This window comes from Lethenteron reissneri, chromosome 41 (genome assembly GCF_015708825.2).
Source record: "Lethenteron reissneri isolate LAM-NWPU_2019-01 chromosome 41, ASM1570882v1, whole genome shotgun sequence".
In the NCBI taxonomy this organism is placed as follows: Eukaryota; Metazoa; Chordata; class Hyperoartia; order Petromyzontiformes; family Petromyzontidae; genus Lethenteron; species Lethenteron reissneri.
This window is the reverse complement of record NC_083819.1, coordinates 6,639,455-6,658,549: the sequence shown is the minus strand read 5'-3', so window position 1 is coordinate 6,658,549 and position 19,095 is coordinate 6,639,455. Positions and strand designations below refer to the sequence as shown.

Below are 19,095 nucleotides of genomic sequence, written 5' to 3'. Positions count from 1 at the left end.
CGCAGCGCACACGGTGAGCAATCGTCAACGAACGGCTTCTCCGTCTCTCTTGGTGTCGTCGTTGTTGTTGTTGTCGTTGTTGTTGTCGTTGTTGTTGTCGTTGTTGTTGTTTGCGGTTTACCACGGCCGTCCCAGTGACCGTCGAGGCACGTGGGAGCTCTATGCTCAATCGTCGTCTTCGCCGTTGTTATTAATGTTGTTGTTATCATGAACAATAATTTCATGATCGTTATGATTTGAACGTCGTTATTAATATCGTCATTGACGTCGTCATTTTTATTGTAATCATCATCATTACCATCGTCATCATTCACGGGAAATTATCGTCATCAACACAATCTTACTTATCGTTATTATCATAATCGTAATCATCATCATCATCACCACCATCGTCATCATCAAAGTAATAATGAAAACAAACTCGCGTTTGATCGTTTCATCCTCGTTATCGTCATGAAGGTATCAATGCGCCACGTGGCTCCACGTTCAGAGCAAAGCGTTACCCGCGCGCCAAATCTTCGACATTTCAAACGCACAGAGAGCCGCAAAGTTCCACTCCCTCGCCTCCCTTCGCCCTCCTGCCGTACCCGTATTGACAAGCGATAGTGAAGTATGGTCAAACATCCCCCATGACCTACGCGGCGTGGTTGGTGGGTCATCATCCAAAACAGTGGGTTGACAGCGAGCTGTTATATTACAGCTAAAGAAAGCCAGACGGCGCTTCCATCAAACGCACAGCGTGGTGTCGTGTGTGTGTGTGTACACCCACCTCGCAGGTTCTCATACGAAACAAAACTTCAGCGTGTCACGGCGCACAGAAACCACTGACCATCGAAGAGAGAGAGAGAGAAGGAACCGCAGACAAACGGGAAGGCGGTAGCAGCAGCAGCAGCAGCAGCCACGCGAGAAGCCGACGCCAAGCTCTGCGGCCCTCTACATATTAAGATGTTACCGGTTAATGAGTGGTTGTGCGGGAGAACACTCGAAGGACGCGCACAAAGGCCGACGCGTGCGACGGGGGAACGGCACCGACTCTATACGCCCCACGGGAAGGGGGTTTCACAACCCATCGGTGCCCGGTGCTCCACCAATCCTCACAGCTGCCTCCACAGATGCGGCACTAACAGGCAGCCACGTGTAGTAGCGTAGCCGCGCAGCGATGCTACTTAAAGCGACGATGTCAGCGCAATTTGCCTGTAGCGTCAAAGTCCGAACACGTCTGGAACGCTTCGCCACTCATGTTCGACATCAAATTAGGACTCTGGTCGCCGGATACGTGGATTCGCAGCGCAGTGCGCTAACCATCGCGCCACCCCTCCTCCACGTTCTGTACAGGGTGCTTCGAAAAAATGTTAGCACTTACATGGGATTATCGTTTTTAATGGGAAAAATTACGGATAACAATACACTGTAACATGATAACAAATGTATGTTAATAGCTTCAAAAAGTCAAAGAGTCTTCAACTTGTTCGCCATCATTGTCAACACGTGCTTGGAATTCATATTCTTGGGTCTTTCGGTAAAGTCACGTAGATAAGTTCAAAGAAAATAACAAAAAAATACAAAAAAACTACGACGTTTCGATCGCAACGCCAGCAGTCGTTATTAGGAAAAGGGGGCTTAGCTTCTAAAGGCAAACTGTTTATGAGGGGTTTGAAACGAGCGTAGCCCAAATGTCAGCAGCCCATGGTAATGTAAGTGGTGGGCAGCTCAACCCGACGGTGGTTGGTTTTCCACCAATCAAAGGGCTGCCAGCTGAGAATGAGCACGTTCAAGAGAGATCAGCGTCATCATGGGACCTCCTTTGCCAGTACCAAAATATGAGAATAGGTTTTCTCCTTTTTTTCTGGCAACAAAACAGCTGTCTTAAGATGTTTCAGTTTGGTGTTTTAACATCTTAACACCTGTTTTGTTGCCAGAAAAAAAGGGGGAAACCCTATTCTCAGAGATCAGCATGTTAATGGGAGATTAGCATGTTAATGGGAGATCAGCATGTTAATGGCAGATTAGCGTGTTAATGGGAGGTTAGCATGTTAATGGGAGATTAGCATCTCCCATTAATATGCGGTTGAAATTGTGTCAAAATATATGGATGGCTTCATGAACGAATCTTTGTTGATAGCCAGTGGGCTTGCATAGTACCTTCGTCTTAGAGAAATCAATTTCGTGCGAGCCCACCGCATTAAAACAATGATCAGCCACGGCCGAGGTATTGGTGCTACCGTGTTTCAGATCTGCCTTATGTTCACGAACACGGTCCCAAACATGTCGCTTAGTTTCCCCAATGTAACTACTGCCGCAGACACAGTTTAGTTTGTAGACACCGGGGTATTGCATGTCAGGGATCACATCCTTCACAGATGGGATCAGATCACGAATTGTATGTACTGTGTTAAATCGAACCTGGATCTTGTGTTTGCTCATGATTTTAAAAATATTTTGGTGACCCCTGCTATGTATGGCAAGGTGATGGTTTTGATTGGGTCATCAGATGGTTATTTCCCAACGGTTGGGGTGATAGCTTTACGGATTGTGTAGTCTGAATATCCATTCATCTTGAGGGCTTGGTGTACGTGTTCTAGTTCACGTGGCTAGGTGATGGCTGTCGGAAATACATCGAACTCTATGGTGTAGAGTTTTGATGAGAGAATTCTTCTGGGATGGATGGTGGTAGTAGTCAGGTTTTAGATAGGCATCCGTGTGGGTGGCTTTCCTGTAGACAGTGTCCCATTGAGTAACCTGGTCTCTTTTCGATTTAAATATCCAAGAATGGCAATTTGCCATCCTTTTCCACCTCTATGGTGAATTTGATGGCTGGGTGTATGGAATTGATGTGTGGTTGAGGAATTGGTTCAGAGCTGGTCGGCCATGTGGCCAGATTACAAACGTGTCGGACGTAGAGTGGATGCCTGGATGGCATCTGTCTCCAAATATTCCATGAAAACATTGGCTACAACTGGAGATAAGGGAGAACCCATTTGGGTACCATGCTTGGAATCTTCTCCAGGTGGTTTCCAGAGCCCGGAGGCACATTTCTTGTGGTGTTGTTGCAAATTCTCAGACGTGTTAAACATATTTTTGAAGCACCCTGTATATGTAGATGCATATACGAGTATATACATGTGCGGTGCACATTCAGACTGTTCGAAAGTGCTCTTCGTGAAAGTACAAAAAAAAACGAATTCATGTTCCGATGCTGCTGCGGCGTTGGCAGTGCTGCACAAGTACAATGAAGAACAGCAGCAACAAGCTCGACTCAACCGTCAAGAAAACCGTGGGTCTTAAGAGAACAAATATATAACAGGCGACGTTTCGGGCAACGATCCTTCTTAATAGCACGTTAATAGGAGTAATGGTGTGGCTGTGGTGGTCATTTACGTGCTATGAAAAAGGGTCATTACCCGAAGCGTCGCCTGTCATATATATTTTTATTATTTTAAGGCCACGGTGTTATTGTTTTGTTGACAAACGTTCAGTGCATGACTCGCTTCTGTTCACAGCGGGGGCACTGTGAGGCATTTTCCACGTGCAGTGGTGAAACGAGCGATGTTGATATCGGAGCGCTGTGAGCATCTAAAGTGTAAAACTAAGGGGTGTGGAGGAAGCTTACCACCAAACGTGAATAACCACCTTCACTACCTCGCCTCCAGTGGGCATTGATTCTTAAGAGCATTCATTAGGGCATTTGGGCACTCCTCCACCCCTTTCACCCACTCACTTTTCTTCTCTAGTGCAGGGGTGTGCAACGTCCGGCCCACGGGCCGTATTAGGCCCGCGAAATCAGGCAAATTTTTAAGTTGATAACTTTGTATGGCCCGCGAATGATGTTATAGATATCCAAATGTCCCTTGGCAGAAAAAGATTCCTCACCCCTGCTCTAGGGGTATCGGAGCTTCGGAAGGCACCAGGGTTGCAAAGTTTAATGAAACAGTTTATTGAAACAATTTATTGAACAGTTTATTGAAACAGTTTATTGAAACAGTTTATTGAAACATGCCGTATAGACCAGTTTCCAATAGCACCGTAAATCCATAATGTGCTGTTTGTGCTGGTGTCAAACTCCATGTCATATCCTCTGCGGTGTGTGCCTGATATCGTTCCGATAATAAAATACTTTTGGAGAGAAAACAAAAATATTGGAGCGCTGAAAAGAGCGGCGCGTTAAATTATCAACACCTCCTCCTCCCCCATCACCTCCACCTCCTCGTCCCCCATCACCTCCACCTCCTCCTCCCCCATCACCTCCACCTCCTCCTCCCCCATCACCTCCACCTCCTCCTCCCCCATCACCTCCACCTCCTCCTCTTCTCCCATCACCTCCCCCATCACCTCCCCTTCCCCCATCACCTCCACCCCCTCCTCCCCAATCACCTCCACCCCCTCCTCCCCCATCACCTCCACCTCCACCTCCTCCCCCATCACCTCCACCACCTCCCCCTCCCCCATCACCTCCTCCACCTCCTCCTCTAGGCCGAGTCCACTGAGGGCCACCCACTGCCACTCTTCCTAAGTCGAATTCAAGTTCCACTTTTATGTTAGGCATTGAGCATCTTCACGCACGGCGCTTGACCTGAAGCTTACAAAGGCGGTGCCACAGAACAATGGGACGATTGGCGTGGCAGGAGGCGAGCTGTGGAGGTATTGAGGACTGGGTAACAGCGACAGAGGGACCGCTTCGGGGGTGGGGGGGGGGGTCACAAAAGGGTTAAGGGGAGGCACGGGAAGGAGTGGAGATTGAAGTCGTCAAACGTCGGAATGCTTGCAACGACCCTCCTAAAAACACAAGTCTTGAGACTCCCGTAAGATCCTCTTGAATAAAAAAAAACATATAAACAACAGCATATCTTTGGTTCTTTCGGTAGAGTCACGTCGGTGAAAAAAAATAAGAATAAAAATAGAAATAACTTAATTAAATCACGACGTTTCGGAAGCAACACAAGCTTCCGTCATCAGGTGGGACAACCACATCAGCGATTTAATTTACGAAAACTTCAAATCTAGAATGAACAGCATATCTATCAACCCATACGGTTTACCCCGTATTCTTGTACAGGGAAGTTGCGTTTCCAGGTCCATACGGCGAACAGCCGTTTCAACACGGGCAATTTTTTGTTCTGTATTTGTGTTTCTCCCTTGCGATGGGACGTTGCAGGATGACCGCTGAGATGTACAAGGGGCACGGGGTGACCAATAAGGCCTGAATTGGTCTGTGATAAAGTCGGGCACTGATAAGGGGTTGACAGGTACGCAGCATGCACTGCATCATTGTCAACCCGCTCCGCTGCTGGATGAAGGCTTCTTCGTGCCGCCGTGTCGGTCACAGGGGGGGGGGGGGGTGTTGTGTGACCACACTTCCACCACGCTGCTCAGCATGGTGCTCCCTGCTCTTGATATCGCTCGCCGCTGATGTCTCGCCCTGGCCGAGGCGCGATGCGCTCCCAGAGCCACGGGCTCCGCGGATATCGACGAGGGCAGGGGGACGTCCACTTGCGGCTATGGAAGCCGCATGCGGCTCTTGAAGGAACCGCTTCGTGGCCCGTTATTGATTGAGGACCGCCAGCGTCTCTCGCGCTCACCGCGCAGTGCATTGCGGTTCTTGAGATTTTGCGGAGTTTTTTGTTTGTTTGTTCGGGAATTCGAAAAAAAAAATGCAAACACCGCGAGTCACATTATTCACTCCGTCAAATTGCGTCACTTGCCACCCCCCCCGTCCCCGCCCCTGCGAACTTGCGTCGCAGGCTTCTCCTCGGCGGGTTCTCTGTGCCCCGTGGGCTCCTCCACCGTGCTGCCCGGGTGCCACCTGGACGTGGAGACCCTCTCGCGCCTGGAGCTCACCCTCCTGGGGCAGCTGCATCGGCGCAAGCGACGCCACCGCACTATCTTCACGGGCGAGCAGCTGGGCGCCCTGGAGGAGCTCTTCCAGCAGACGCAGTACCCGGACGTGAACCTGCGCGAGCAGCTCGCGAGGCGCGTGCACCTGCGGGAGGAGCGAGTCGAGGTGCGGCGCGAGTTGAAGACGCGAGCGATGCGACGCGACACCAAATATTTTGGCGTGTGGATTTACAACAACAAAAATCTCCGCGACATTCCGCTGTGTTGAAGGAGGAGCAGGAGCAGCGGCAAATGTAATAATATCAATAATACTGGTAGGAAGCTGCTGGTTACACTAGCCCAGGGGTCGGCAACCTACGGCTCCGGAGCCGCATGCGGCTCTTTACGGGCTGCTTCTTGACGATATCTACGTATGTACAGTATGTACTCAGATACATTGCGGCTCTTGAAATACTGCATTTTGTACCGAATTGGAAAGAAATGGCTCTTCTTGTTAATTTGGTTGCCGACCCCTGCACTAGCCCATAGGGGATTATTGTGTCCGTCGTGCAGGGAGGGGCTGGGTGGGGAAGGAGGGGCTGGGTGGGGAGGGGAGGGTGGTGAGGGGCTGGGTGGGGAGGGTGGGGAGGGTGGGGAGAGGCTGGGTGGGGAGGGTGGGGCTGGGTGGGGGGTGGGAGGGGTGTGGCTGGGTGGGGAGGGGCTGGTCACCCCGTGGTGCCCTTATAAAACTCAACGTTTAACCTACTCACGCCGGCTTGTGCCCGCCCTCACAGTCGGGCATATTTGCGGAATACACCACGCCGCCGTTGACCCTGGCCATTGACCGAGCCACCAAACGTTCCTACCAGCTCCCTCCGCAGCAGGAATGTGTTAATACATCGCGTCGTGTTTTGTTGTTCACGTGCCAACATTATGGGTAGGCTGCGTCGGGTGCAGGCAGCGTCGTAGTGACGACGTTATCAGCTCAGGTTGGGGGCCACCATAATATTTGATTTGTCTCGCACGGCCGCACCGAGGCTGTTATATATCGCGGCTCGCCTTGCCTGATCACGGCATGACGCTCACGGTCTCGAACATTGAACGCTGTATGGGGCGCTCCGTAGTATGGTGGTTGTCAAGGAGGGCCAAAACTCGTAGCTTTGGTCACCCGGGGGGTAGAGGTGGGGGGCGGGGGGCAAGGCACCCCGTGCCCCCACGCTAGTTACCTTACTGGGTGGCGGAGGGTGCACGGCACACAATTACGCACAGGCTGACGACGACGGGAAAAAGATTCGCGAAGTTGCGGCGCGCGAGTGATGCGTTTCCATCTCGGCCGGACACGACGGAGGGGAGGAGGGACGGGGGGGGTCAGCTGCTCGGATGCACGTCTCAGCAGCAGTGTGCGGGGGGGGGGGTCACAGGCAGATGCTGTGAAACTCCCGTCACCGTGGGTGGCCGTGCTGAGGTCACATGCCCCCCCCCCTGGCTCGCCAGGTGAAGGCGGCACGGCAAGTGGACTAATCACAATTCTGTTGCCTTCTGTACGGGGCTGGAGTGCTGTTGCCCACGCGCAGGGCGTGATGGGTGTCCCCTCTCCCCCACTGATGTTCCGCTTTCATTCCACACATTAAATAGTATGAATAATAATTATGAAAAACTCAGCGTTCATTGGCTGAAAACATCTTAAAATTTAACCCAATATAGCAGCGACAGGAGCCTCGTCAAAATGACTGCTACGAATCAATGCGTCTCTCCTGGATAACAAGTACCTTTGTCATACTACAGGTTTTTTGGGGGGGTTAGAACGCGTGAATATGAATGTGTCGTTAAACCCACCACCACCCGACACAGCCAATGAGTAAGGTTTGCCACGTAAACAGAACATGCCAATTCGTCACTAGTACAGCACACCGGTGTGTTGGAGAGCAAATCCACAACATTGACAATCTGAGTACGACGTTTCGCCAGTAATTACAACCGGCATCATCAGGCGGCAGTCAGCTGCCGCCAGATTGTAAATGTTGTGGATTTGCTCTCCAACACATTGGTGTGCTGTACTAGTGACGAATTGGCACGTTCTGTTTACGCGATGAACCTTACAGATTGGCTGTCAGATGGTGGCGGGTTTAACGACACATTTATCTTGATTTGAAGCTTTCGTGATTGCATGAATCCATACTCTTTGGTTCTTTCGGTAAAGTCACGTAGGTATCAAAAAAATAATAGATCACGACGTTTCGATCGCAACACAAGCAGCCGTCTTCAGGTGACACATTTATATTGACGCGATCTAACCCAAATACAAAAGGAACACCCCTCTATTATGGATGATATCGGTCGTATTGAAGTAAATTATCATCATTATTGTTTCGATTTAAAGCTTTCATGACTGCAGGGATTCATCTTATTGGTTCTTTCGGTAAAGTCACGTAGAAGGAAATTATAAAATAATAAAAATAAAACATCATAAAATAATTCTCACGACGTTTCGGCCAGGTGGAGAACAGACCTGTTCTCCACCTGAAGACGGCTGCTTGCGTTGTGGCCGAAACGTCGTGAGAATTATTTTATTATGTTTTATTTTTATTATTTTATTATTTTCCTTCTACGTGACTTTACCGAAAGAACCAAGAAGATCATTATTGTTGTTATTATTTTTTTTTAAATGCATTCCCATTCTGACTGCGGGCAGGTGTGGTTCAAGAACCGGCGCGCCAAGTGGAGGAGGACAGAAGCGCGCGTCCTCAGCGTCCTCCGCAGAACCGCCGCCGCCACCACCGCCGCAGCAGTTGCAGCAGCAACAGCAGCAGCAGCAACAGCAGCAGCAGCAGCAGCAACAGCAGCAGCCGCAACAGCAGCGGCAGCAGCAGCAGCAACAGCAGCAGCAGCAGCAACAGCAGCAGCCGCAACAGCAGCGGCAGCAGCAGCAGCGGGCGAGCGGCGAGGGCCCCGAGGCGACGCTGCTGGACGCGGTCGCGGCGACGAAGGCGGCCGCGGTCAGAGAGAGCGACAGCGACACCGACAGCTTCTGAGTCAGAGCCGCGGCTAAGACACTGCGGGGTTCTCCAAGCGACCTCGACTACCGGCCAGCAACATCACAAACCCTCACCACCACCAACAACCACCACCACCAACCACCACCACCACCAATCCCCACCACCACCACCACCAACCCCCACCACCACCAACCCACACCACCACCACCAACCCCCACCACCAACCACCACCACCAACCCCCACCACCCTGCACCACCACCACCACCACCAACCCCCACCAATACCAACTCCCACCACCACCCACCACAACCAACACCACCACCACCACCAACTACCACCACCACCCTCGCACCGCCTGCTGCTGTTGTGCCGGCACCGACCCCACCACAAGTTGATGTAACGGTGGCTGCTCCTGGCGGCCCGGTCATCTCTTCCCGCAGCTCTCGCTGCTTCGTGCCGGGGGGCTCCTTCGGGGGGGGGGGGGTGCCCGGGCCTGCGGGTCAGCCCGGCCCCCCCTGCCCCTTGCCACGGAGCGCACTGACGCCTCGTGGGACGTGGGATGCAGCAGGGGCTGAAGCGGCAACAGTAGCAGCAGCAGAATTAATCGACGGCATCATCATCAGCAGCAGCAATTGCAGCGACTCCAGCAGCAGCAGCGGCGGCCGTATTAATAGCGGAAGCATCAGCGGCAACAGTGACGGTTGCAATAGCATCAGGAGAAACAACATTTACAGCAATATCATCATCATCAGCAGCAGCATCAGCAGCAACAGCAGCAGGACTAGAATCGCCATCGTCATCATTTTGAGAAACGATCACTTTAAGACGCTTTTAAAATGCAGATTGCAAACGGCAACTAGCATCGTAATCATCGTCATCATCATCATCATCCGCAGCATCAACAGCATCATCATCACGTTCATCATCGTCGTCAGCATTATCATGAAGCGCTATCGGTTACGCAACGGAGTATAATCTCGTGTTCATCACCACTCCGCACCACTCACGGGCTCAATCGCTCCAGGCACTCATTGAACACGTGTGTGTGTGTGTGGCTCATAACGACGCTCACAACAACGAGCGGAGCACCGGGCGGTTAAAACACATCGAGGAAGCGCTGTTGGGGAGCCATCTCAGTCAGTCATTGCACTTGGGTCTGTCTCGTGACCTCCTGCCAGCGAGCCTTTCACATCACCGCCACTTAGTGGCGACTCGCGGCTGCTGGCAACGATGATCCCACCACGCACATCCTCGTACGAGTCTGCAGACGACGGCGAGCGACAAGGCTTTCATTTCAGCCGGCACACCACGTTCAGTAAACCTACCGCTGTGAATGTGGCTGCTCATCACGGTGCCACTTTCCCCGTCTAAAACCAGTGGAACTTACTAAGTGAGAATTCAATTCTTGCTGCGGCCCAAGCAACTTAATTGCTAAAAACGAAACCGTTTTTATTTTACTACATAAGGCCCCTTGAGCTATGGAGCTCCCTGTCACAAGCGATCTGGCCACAACTGATATCTCAACGAAGTGGCTTATCACGTGGACATTGATAGTTGCCAAATACTTTAAACGCGTGATGTTTATTCTAAATAAGGAGGGAAAACCCCCAGAGGACCTGGAGAAAAATCCACGCGACCACGGGGAGAACACGCAAACTCCAAATGTGCAGCAGCAGGCGTCAGGGTCGGGTTTGAACTCATGTCCAGGCGAGGTAGTTAACATCTCGCTGCCGTGTTGCCGGCGCCACAACAAATGGTACCACACTACCGCGTTGCCATTGGGGCACAATCAACAACAACATCAACAACAACAACAACACTCAACACGTCCGTCAATAACACCGTGTGTGGCCTTCAAAGGAAAACAAACACGTGGTTGGCGGCGATTGGGGTACTTACATCAAACGTGGTCCTTCCAACTGCAAAACTTAACATCAACTCTGCCTCTCCACTGTACTGACATCGACTATATTTTGGGACCTCCTTTGCCAGTACCAAAATATACTAATAGGGGTTTCTCCTTTTTTCTGGCAACAAAACTGACACCTTTTGCAAGGAATCATGCTTACATTAACCACAATACTTGCAGTTGCATTTGACTGCAAGTATTGTTTGCATTTGACTGCAAGTATTGTGGTTAATGTAAGCATGATTCCTTGCAAAAGGTGTCAGTTTTGTTGGCAGAAAAAAGGGGGAAAACCCTATTAGTATCGACTATATTGTTTGTGGCCATGAAGAATTAGGGTCATTGGCCCGAACCGTCGCTTATCAAACGGTTGTCTTTCTTCCCCTGAAGGTCACACGACTGTTGTTGACGAACGCGCCGGGCTGTTTGGACGACACCCGCAGGGTACACACACACGGACGCCGAACGACCATTTCAATGTCCCGTCTTCTTCGACGACAGCCGTCTTGTGAGACTCGTCATCTCGCCACTGACGACAGCCGTCAAAGGCTTCGGCGCAGTTCGCGAGGCCACTCACGCCGCCCGCCCCCTACACCTCCGTCCGCCCCGGTTCGATCCCAGGTGCTGTTGTACTGAACTCAGCTCGCGCGCGCAGTCGCGGCTCGCATCCTCCGCTCCACCGGGGGGTAGGAAGAGGCTCGAAGGGCGCGTTGATGAGACACTTTCCCCCTCCCGATGCGGTCGTCTCCGGCACCGCTGTCAAGGCGCGTTCTGGAGAGCACGCGACGAAGACTCGTGCACGGAGATGCGTCAAGGCGCACCGCCGCCTGGCGAAGATTCCTGCCAATTAAAACTGCCGCGCGTTGATTTAAAAACGTTGTCAAGGTGAACGTGTGTATGGCCGTATGTGTGAGTGTGTGTGTATGTATATATATGTGTGTGTGTGTGAAGGAGCGGTGGCGCAGTGGTTCGAGCACCGCGTTGCACACCCGGCGACTCGGGGAGTTCGCTTACAAGCTCACGACCGGTAACGGTGACAGCGAATAATCTGGACCGCTCCCGGGCCGCCCCCCCCCTAGGTCGACTCGGCGTCAAATGAGCGAGTAGCTTGCGCGGTGCTTAGTGAACCTCAGCGGTGGGGAGACAAAGGCGGCCGGGCTTGGTGTTGGTTGGCCACTCACCGTCCTCGTGTTCCGTGGCGGCCGACATAGGCACACACTATTAGCACTTGCCCCAACAGTCTTTTGAAGGCTATACCGTGGGGAATCTTTGTCTTTGTTTTCTGTGTGTGTGTATATGCAGTTCGTGTTGTATATTGCGACGATATTTTCGTTTGTGTACAGATACACTTCGATGTTGGAACGGATCGCATTTCCACGCCTCTTTGTGCTCACGTGTTTATTAAAATGCGCTCGCTTGATGATGCCTCCCTCCTGCTGTGATGGGCCCCCGTGTGCGTCCACACGCGCGATTCGTCTGAGACCGAAACAGGAGGATTTCCCCCACAATCCTTGGCTGTCGTCTGATGATGCTCGCTGTAATTACTGGCGAAACGTCGTACTCGTAAAATAGAAACCCGCTATAGCGGTGGCAGGAGCCTCGTGAAAAAGGCTTCTACGAATCAATGTGTCTCTCCTGGATAACAAGTACATTATTCATACTATAGGTTTTTGGGGGGGGTTAGATCGCGTAAATATGAATGTGTCGTTAAACCCGCCACCACCCGACACAGCCAATTAGTAAGATTTGTCACGTAAACAGAACATGCCCAATTCGTTACTAGTACAGCACACCGGTGTGTTAGAGAGCCAAGCCACAACATTTACAATCTGAGTACGACGTTTCCCCAGCAATTACAGCTAGCTTCATCAGGCGACATACAGCTTCCGCCAGATTGTAAATGTTGTAGATATACTCTCTAACACATGGGTGTGCTGCACTGGTAACGAATTGACAATGTTTTGTTTACGTGACAAACCTTACTAATTGGCCGTGTCGGGTGTTGGCGGATCTAACGACGCATTTATATTTACGCGATCTAACCCAAAACAACCCCCCTCTCTATTATGGATAATATTGGTCACGAAAGCGCTGTACTGCCACGTGTTCAACTGACATTTCGTTTATTCAAGAACAGAGAGGACACCGCGTTGACCACCGCACAACTCCGGATCCGTGCGTCGCGTTGTTTGTTGGCGAGCACCTCACCGAAGCCGGCACGGCGGCACGACGAACGCTGAGTGTGGTCGCAATCTCCGCAGAGCCACCTCGCCCAAGAAGAAGAAGAAAAAGAAATCCCCCCCCCACGAGACTTTGAAAAATGCAAATGACACCGCAGATTCTACTCCGCTTGTGATCGCGCAGCATCAGCATCATCAGCAGCATCAGCATCATCAGCATCATCAGCAGCATCAGCATCATCAGCAGCATCAGCATCATCAGCAGCAGCAGCATCATCAGCAGCATCAGCAGCAGCATCAGCAGCAGCATCAGCAGCATCAGCAGCATCAGCATCAGCAGCATCAGCATCAGCAGCAGCATCATCAGCAGCATCAGCAGCATCAGCATCATCATCATCAGCAGCATCAGCATCAGCAGCAACATCAGCAGCAGCATCAGCAGCATCAGCAGCATCAGCATCAGCAGCATCAGCATCAGCAGCAGCATCATCAGCAGCATCAGCAGCATCAGCATCATCATCATCAGCAGCATCAGCATCAGCAGCAACATCAGCAGCAGCATCAGCAGCATCAGCATCAGCAGCATCGTGCTGCTGCTGTGACACGACTGCGGTCTGTGGAACAGAGCCGCGTCTCCCTTCGTAATGATGATGATGTGGTGGTGGTGGAGTAGTTGGTGTAGGTGGTGGTGGAGTAGGTGGTGGAGTAGGTGGTGTAGGTGGTGGTGGTGATGGTGGTGGTGATGGTGATGGTGGAGTAGGTGGTGGTGGTGTAGGTGTAGGTTATGGTGGAGTAGGTGGTGGTGGTGTAGGTGGTGGTGTAGGTGTAGGTGGAGTAGGTGGTGGTGGTGTAGGTGTAGGTTATGGTGGAGTAGGTGGTGGTGGTGGTGGTGTAGGTGATGGTGATGGTGGTGATGGTGGTGGTGCGCACACTCTCGATTTTCACTCATTCTCTCTCCTAACCATCTTGTACCATAGTTAGTTCACTGCACAGCGCCTTGGTGAAGGCGCTATCTAATTGTATGCACGATGGAAATCGAGCGAATGCCAAATATGCTGTGATATCATTGCGCTCTGATGGCACGAGCAGCAGCACTGTCGAGGCCGGTTAGCCACGATGAGAGGCCTTCACATGCTGCTCCGCGACGCGACTTGGGTTCGAGGTTATTTGATTTGTGACACGAACGATCCCGTCTAGCCGGTCTGCCCGGCTATTTTACGCGGGAGATCCGTAGTCTCGCGTGACCACAGCGTTAGCAACAACAACAACAACACAAACAACAACAACAATAAGAGAGACACAAAGATCGATATTGCAGAGAATGAGTGCAGGGTCCTTCGGGAATATTGGCCAGCGTGCACACGAGCGATCTACACGACACGGTATCTTACGACGTCCTGAATGACCACGTCTCACTTAAAGTTCCCCGCTTCGGGTGAATGGCTGTCACTTTCAATACATTTCCCATCAAGTTATTTGAGAGGGCGCTATAAAAAATGCACCACATTGACAATGAACGTCGCTGTTATGTGGCATTGTTAACTTCAGTCGTATTCATTAACAAGTGTCTTTAACAATGAAATACGATTGTTAAAATGACAACAAATCTATAAACGTGAATGGACATGACCTTAACTTGAATAGATCTGTATGAGAGTAAACTAATGTAGCTCTATACTATTCTTGGTTCTTTCGGTAAAGTCACGTAGGGAAAAAATAATAAAATAATAATAAATGAATATAAATCAATTAAATCACGACGTTTCGTTGACAACACAAGCTTCATTCATCAGGTGTAAAAAAGGCACAGCAAAAAACTTTTTACACCTGATGAAGGAAGCTTGTGTTACCTCCGAAACGTCGTGATTTCATTGATTTTTTTTCCATTTATTATTATTTTATTTTATTATTATTTTTTACCTACGTGACTTTACCGAAAAAACCTAAGAGTATGAATCCTTGCAGTCACGAAAGCTTCAAATCTAGAATGAATGTAGCTCTATTTAACGTATCTCTATGAGAGTGAATGAAGGTCGTGAATGATTCTTGGTTCGGCAAATCAACACTCGTGAATTCGAACATTTATGTATACTGGAGGAATCCGAAATGCTATAAAGCTCTTTTTCATAAATGTCCAGCCGAGAGGCGTGTTCACGCCAGCCTAGAGCGCCGTCTGTCGCGCTCCTGGACACCGACTCGCGAACCCGCCCAATCATCGCTCCATCTCCACGACCGCCTGTTGCTGAACCAGCGTTAGAAACTCGCAGAGACCACGATGAGTCGAAATCTACCGGAGTGATGTGGGACATTAGCCTGCTGCCGCCAGTAGAGGGGGTTTGTGAGCCTCGTTTTTACCTCCTCCACCTCTCCGGCACCACGAGTCTCTGTGAAATTCCCCGATACCAACCAGAATATCCGTGGCTTCGAACTTCCGCGAAGCTTCTGGCTCACCCACAACCCCCCTAAACCACGGCAGCAGCAGATGCGGTCCTGTCAATGGGGAAAACACAAAAACAACAACGCTCCGGTCCATTGGAATCTCATTTGCCAAAAGAAAAAATAGGATAATTAGTTTTTTACCCTTTTATCTGGCAACAAAATTACACCTTTTTTTACAAGGAGTCATGTTTGCATAGACCACAATACCTGCAGTCATAATGCAAACAAAAAACATATTGTAACTCTGATAATGTATCCACTGTCCTTGAAGTTGATTGGTCCACACCCGAGACAGCTTTCCTTAGAGCCTAGTCTCACATAGGTCTATGCAAACATGACTCCTTGTAAAAAAAAGGTGTCAGTTTTGTTGCCAGATAGAAGGGTAATAAAACGATTATCAACGTTCCGGTCATTGCACGGAGACTGTGTCCACCTCTCCGGGACATCTCCATGGGATACCAGCGCGACTTAATGCCCCGAGGGGGGGGGGAGTGCCCAGGACTGGATCTGATATCACTCGCGGACTGCAATTACACGTGGTTGTGAATCGAACTTTTTAGCCCGCCGCATCTCGCCGGGCAGTGGTGCCTACGCTGCGCGTGACTGGATCACACCCACACACACGTTGCGAAACTTTCTTCCCGTGGGCGTAGACTCCAGCCTGTGCCATCTGTACGGGGTAGGGAGTTTTGCCATCGCACGCGGGGCGCGTTGTCGCCGGGTGCTCTGGTTTCCTCCCAGATGTTATCACTTGTGAATTGGCCGATAACACCTTAATATAGATAGAGGACCGCAAAGCTTGGGCAATTGCTGGCGCCGGCACATCGCGTCATTGTTGCCCTACCCGCTGGTCTTTGGTTCCTCATCGGGGTGCCGCGGTCGTGAAATGTCAACTCCTTCTCCTGGTATACAGGAAGTCGTGGGTTCGATCCTGACCTTGACGCCTGGATATGTGGAGTTTTCATGTCTCTCTCTCCCCGTGGTCGCGTGGATTTTTCTCCAGGTCTTCCAGGTCTTTCCCCTCCACATTTATAAGCACGCGTCCACAGTATTTGGCTGCTGCTGTACATTATTACCACGTGATAAGGAGCCGTCCATAAATGACGTCACGCGATTTTTTTACGATTTTTGACCCCCCCCCCCCCGCACATCGTCACACGGCGTCACAAAAAGTCAGACCCCCCCCTCAAATATGACGTCATAAAGCTCTGCCACCCCCCCCCCCCAAAAAAAAAACATGCTTCAAATCGCTTTAAACTATTGCCATTGTAGTGCGTATTTAATGTGGCGTTGTAGGAGAAAACATTTATTAAAAAAAGTATATTTAATTAAGTAGAACGTGTTGTGTCTATATTTATTTAAAGTTGCGCATTTTGATGTGACGTCACATTTCTCACACCCCCCCCCCTCGTCACACATCGTCACAAATGTCTGACCCCCCCCCCCCTAGGTGCGTGACGTCATTTATGGACGGCCCCTAAGCCGCCTCGTTGAGCCGTCATTTGTGGCCTGGTCGCTTGTGAAAAACGAGCTCCATGGCTCAGTGGGCCTTACCTCGTTAGAAACAAATTGTTTTAAATAGTTGACTGGTTTATCTTGCCTCTGAATCGTCCTCTCCCTCGAATACTGTCAGGCGGCGGCGATTACAAGTCGAGATGATTATTGTATAGATGTATATATATATGTACTCTTTGGTTCTTTCGGTAAAGTCACGTATAAAGAGAAAATAATAAATTAAATACTAGCATACGACGTTTCGATTGCAACACAAGCAATCATCATCAGGTATACATGAAATAGAAACACAAATCTAGTATACTATTACATTTATTCCTGATGATGATTGCTTGTGTTGCAATCGAAACGTCGCATGCTAGTATTTAATTTATTATTTTCTCTTTATACGTCACTTTACCGAAAGAACCAAAGAGTAATTCCTGCAGTCACGAAAGCTCCAAATTAAGTATACGTATGTTCGTTGAACTTCTTTCAAACCGTACGTAGCCAACCGTGCTAATCGGAGGTGTGGCTGAAGGTCAACAAACCAAGCACGAACGAAATCAGCTGTAAAGAAATGACACGATTCGATGTACATCGATTCGCTCGCCGAGAACCCGGTTCTTTTTTTGCTACAACGGAACATCGGAGACGGCTGTCGGTTTCGTAACTAGTTTCGGTGGTAACCGCGCGCATCCACGAACAAACAGAGACATTGTTCGTCATAGCGGTTTTAATTTGGGTCGCGTAAATGTATAAATATCTCGTTAAAACCCGCCACCACCCAACACAGCCAACTAGTAATGGTTGTCACGTGAACAGAACGTGGCCAATTCGTCACTAGTACAGCACTAGTGTATAGTGTAGTATACTAGTACAGCACTAGTGTGTAGTGTATAGTGTAGTATACTAGTACAACACTAGTGTGTAGTGTATAGTGTAGTGTATAGTGTAGTATACTAGTACAGCACTAGTGTGTAGTGTATAGTGTAGTATACTAGTACAGCACTAGTGTGTAGTGTATAGTGTAGTATACTAGTACAACACTAGTGTGTAGTGTATAGTGTAGTGTATAGTGTAGTATACTAGTACAGCACTAGTGTGTAGTGTATAGTGTAGTATACTAGTACAGCACTAGTGTGTAGTGTATAGTGTAGTATACTAGTACAGCACTAGTGTGTAGTGTATAGTGTAGTATACTAGTACAGCACTAGTGTGTAGTGTATAGTGTAGTATACTAGTACAGCTCTAGTGTGTAGTGTATAGTGTAGTGTATAGTGTAGTATACTAGTACAGCACTAGCGTGTAGTGTATAGTGTAGTATACTAGTACAGCACTAGTGTGTAGTGTATAGTGTAGTGTATAGTGTAGTATACTAGTACAGCACGAGTGTGTAGTGTATAGTGTAGTGTATAGTGTAGTATACTAGTACAGCACTAGTGTGTAGTGTATAGTGTAGTGTATAGTGTAGTATATTAGTACATCACTAGCGTGTAGTGTATAGTGTAGTGTATAGTGTAGTATACTAGTACAGCAACACCGGTGTGTTGGAGAGCCAAGCCACAACATTTACAAATGTGTCGGGTGGTGGCGGGTTTTAACGACACATTTATATATTTAAGCGATCTAACCCCCCCTCTCTATTATGGATGATATTGGTCGCGAAAGTTTGCCACGTGTTAAAGAGCCATTGTCGCGGTGCGGAGGAGCTCAGCCAGCAGCCAGCCGGGAAACTCGCGGTGACATTTGTCCGATTTCCCGATGGCACTCTTGGCGGTGTCTGAGAAAGGCGCCGTCGGCTGTTCTTCGTCTCCACGCCACGTGCAGCGGAGACCGCGATTGCGTGCAGGCGAGAGGTTGCTGCGATTGTTGTTTTGCTCACGACGACGAGTAGGAGGATGGAGGAGGAGTAGGAGAGGATGTGAAAGCAGGAAGAGCGTGGTCTGCTCAGATTGCCCGCGGGCGATGCGTGTTCGCGCAATCGTGCTCAACGGGGGAGCCGGGTGAAGGACAACGAACTAACAGGCACAAAAAAAAGTTGTTCTATATACTCTCTGGTTCTTTCGGTAAAGTCACGTAGGTATAAAGATTAAATGAAACAAAAAATAAAGGTGATATATTATATTCTTGGTGCTTTCGGTAAAGTCACGTAGAAGGGAAATGTTTTTTTAAAAGATTATTTTATTATTTCCCTTCTACGTGACTTTATGGATAAGAATTTGTATTCTTTTATTATTTCCCTTCTACGTGACTTTACCGACAGAA

General features: G+C 49.7%; 1 protein-coding gene across 1 annotated transcript in view; it reads left to right on the top strand.

Annotated features, from left to right (window-relative positions):
* The window catches only part of LOC133352764 (homeobox protein goosecoid-like), a 36,091-nt gene extending 25,232 nt beyond the window's left edge, over positions 1-10,859 (top strand). Inside the window, exons 4-5 of the mRNA XM_061568624.1 lie at positions 5,739-5,998; positions 8,504-10,859. Of these exons, the coding sequence (XP_061424608.1) occupies positions 5,739-5,998; positions 8,504-8,860 (617 nt within the window). The 3' untranslated portion in view covers positions 8,861-10,859. The remainder of the gene's footprint in view (positions 1-5,738; positions 5,999-8,503) is intronic.
* Positions 10,860-19,095: the final 8,236 nt, after the last annotated feature.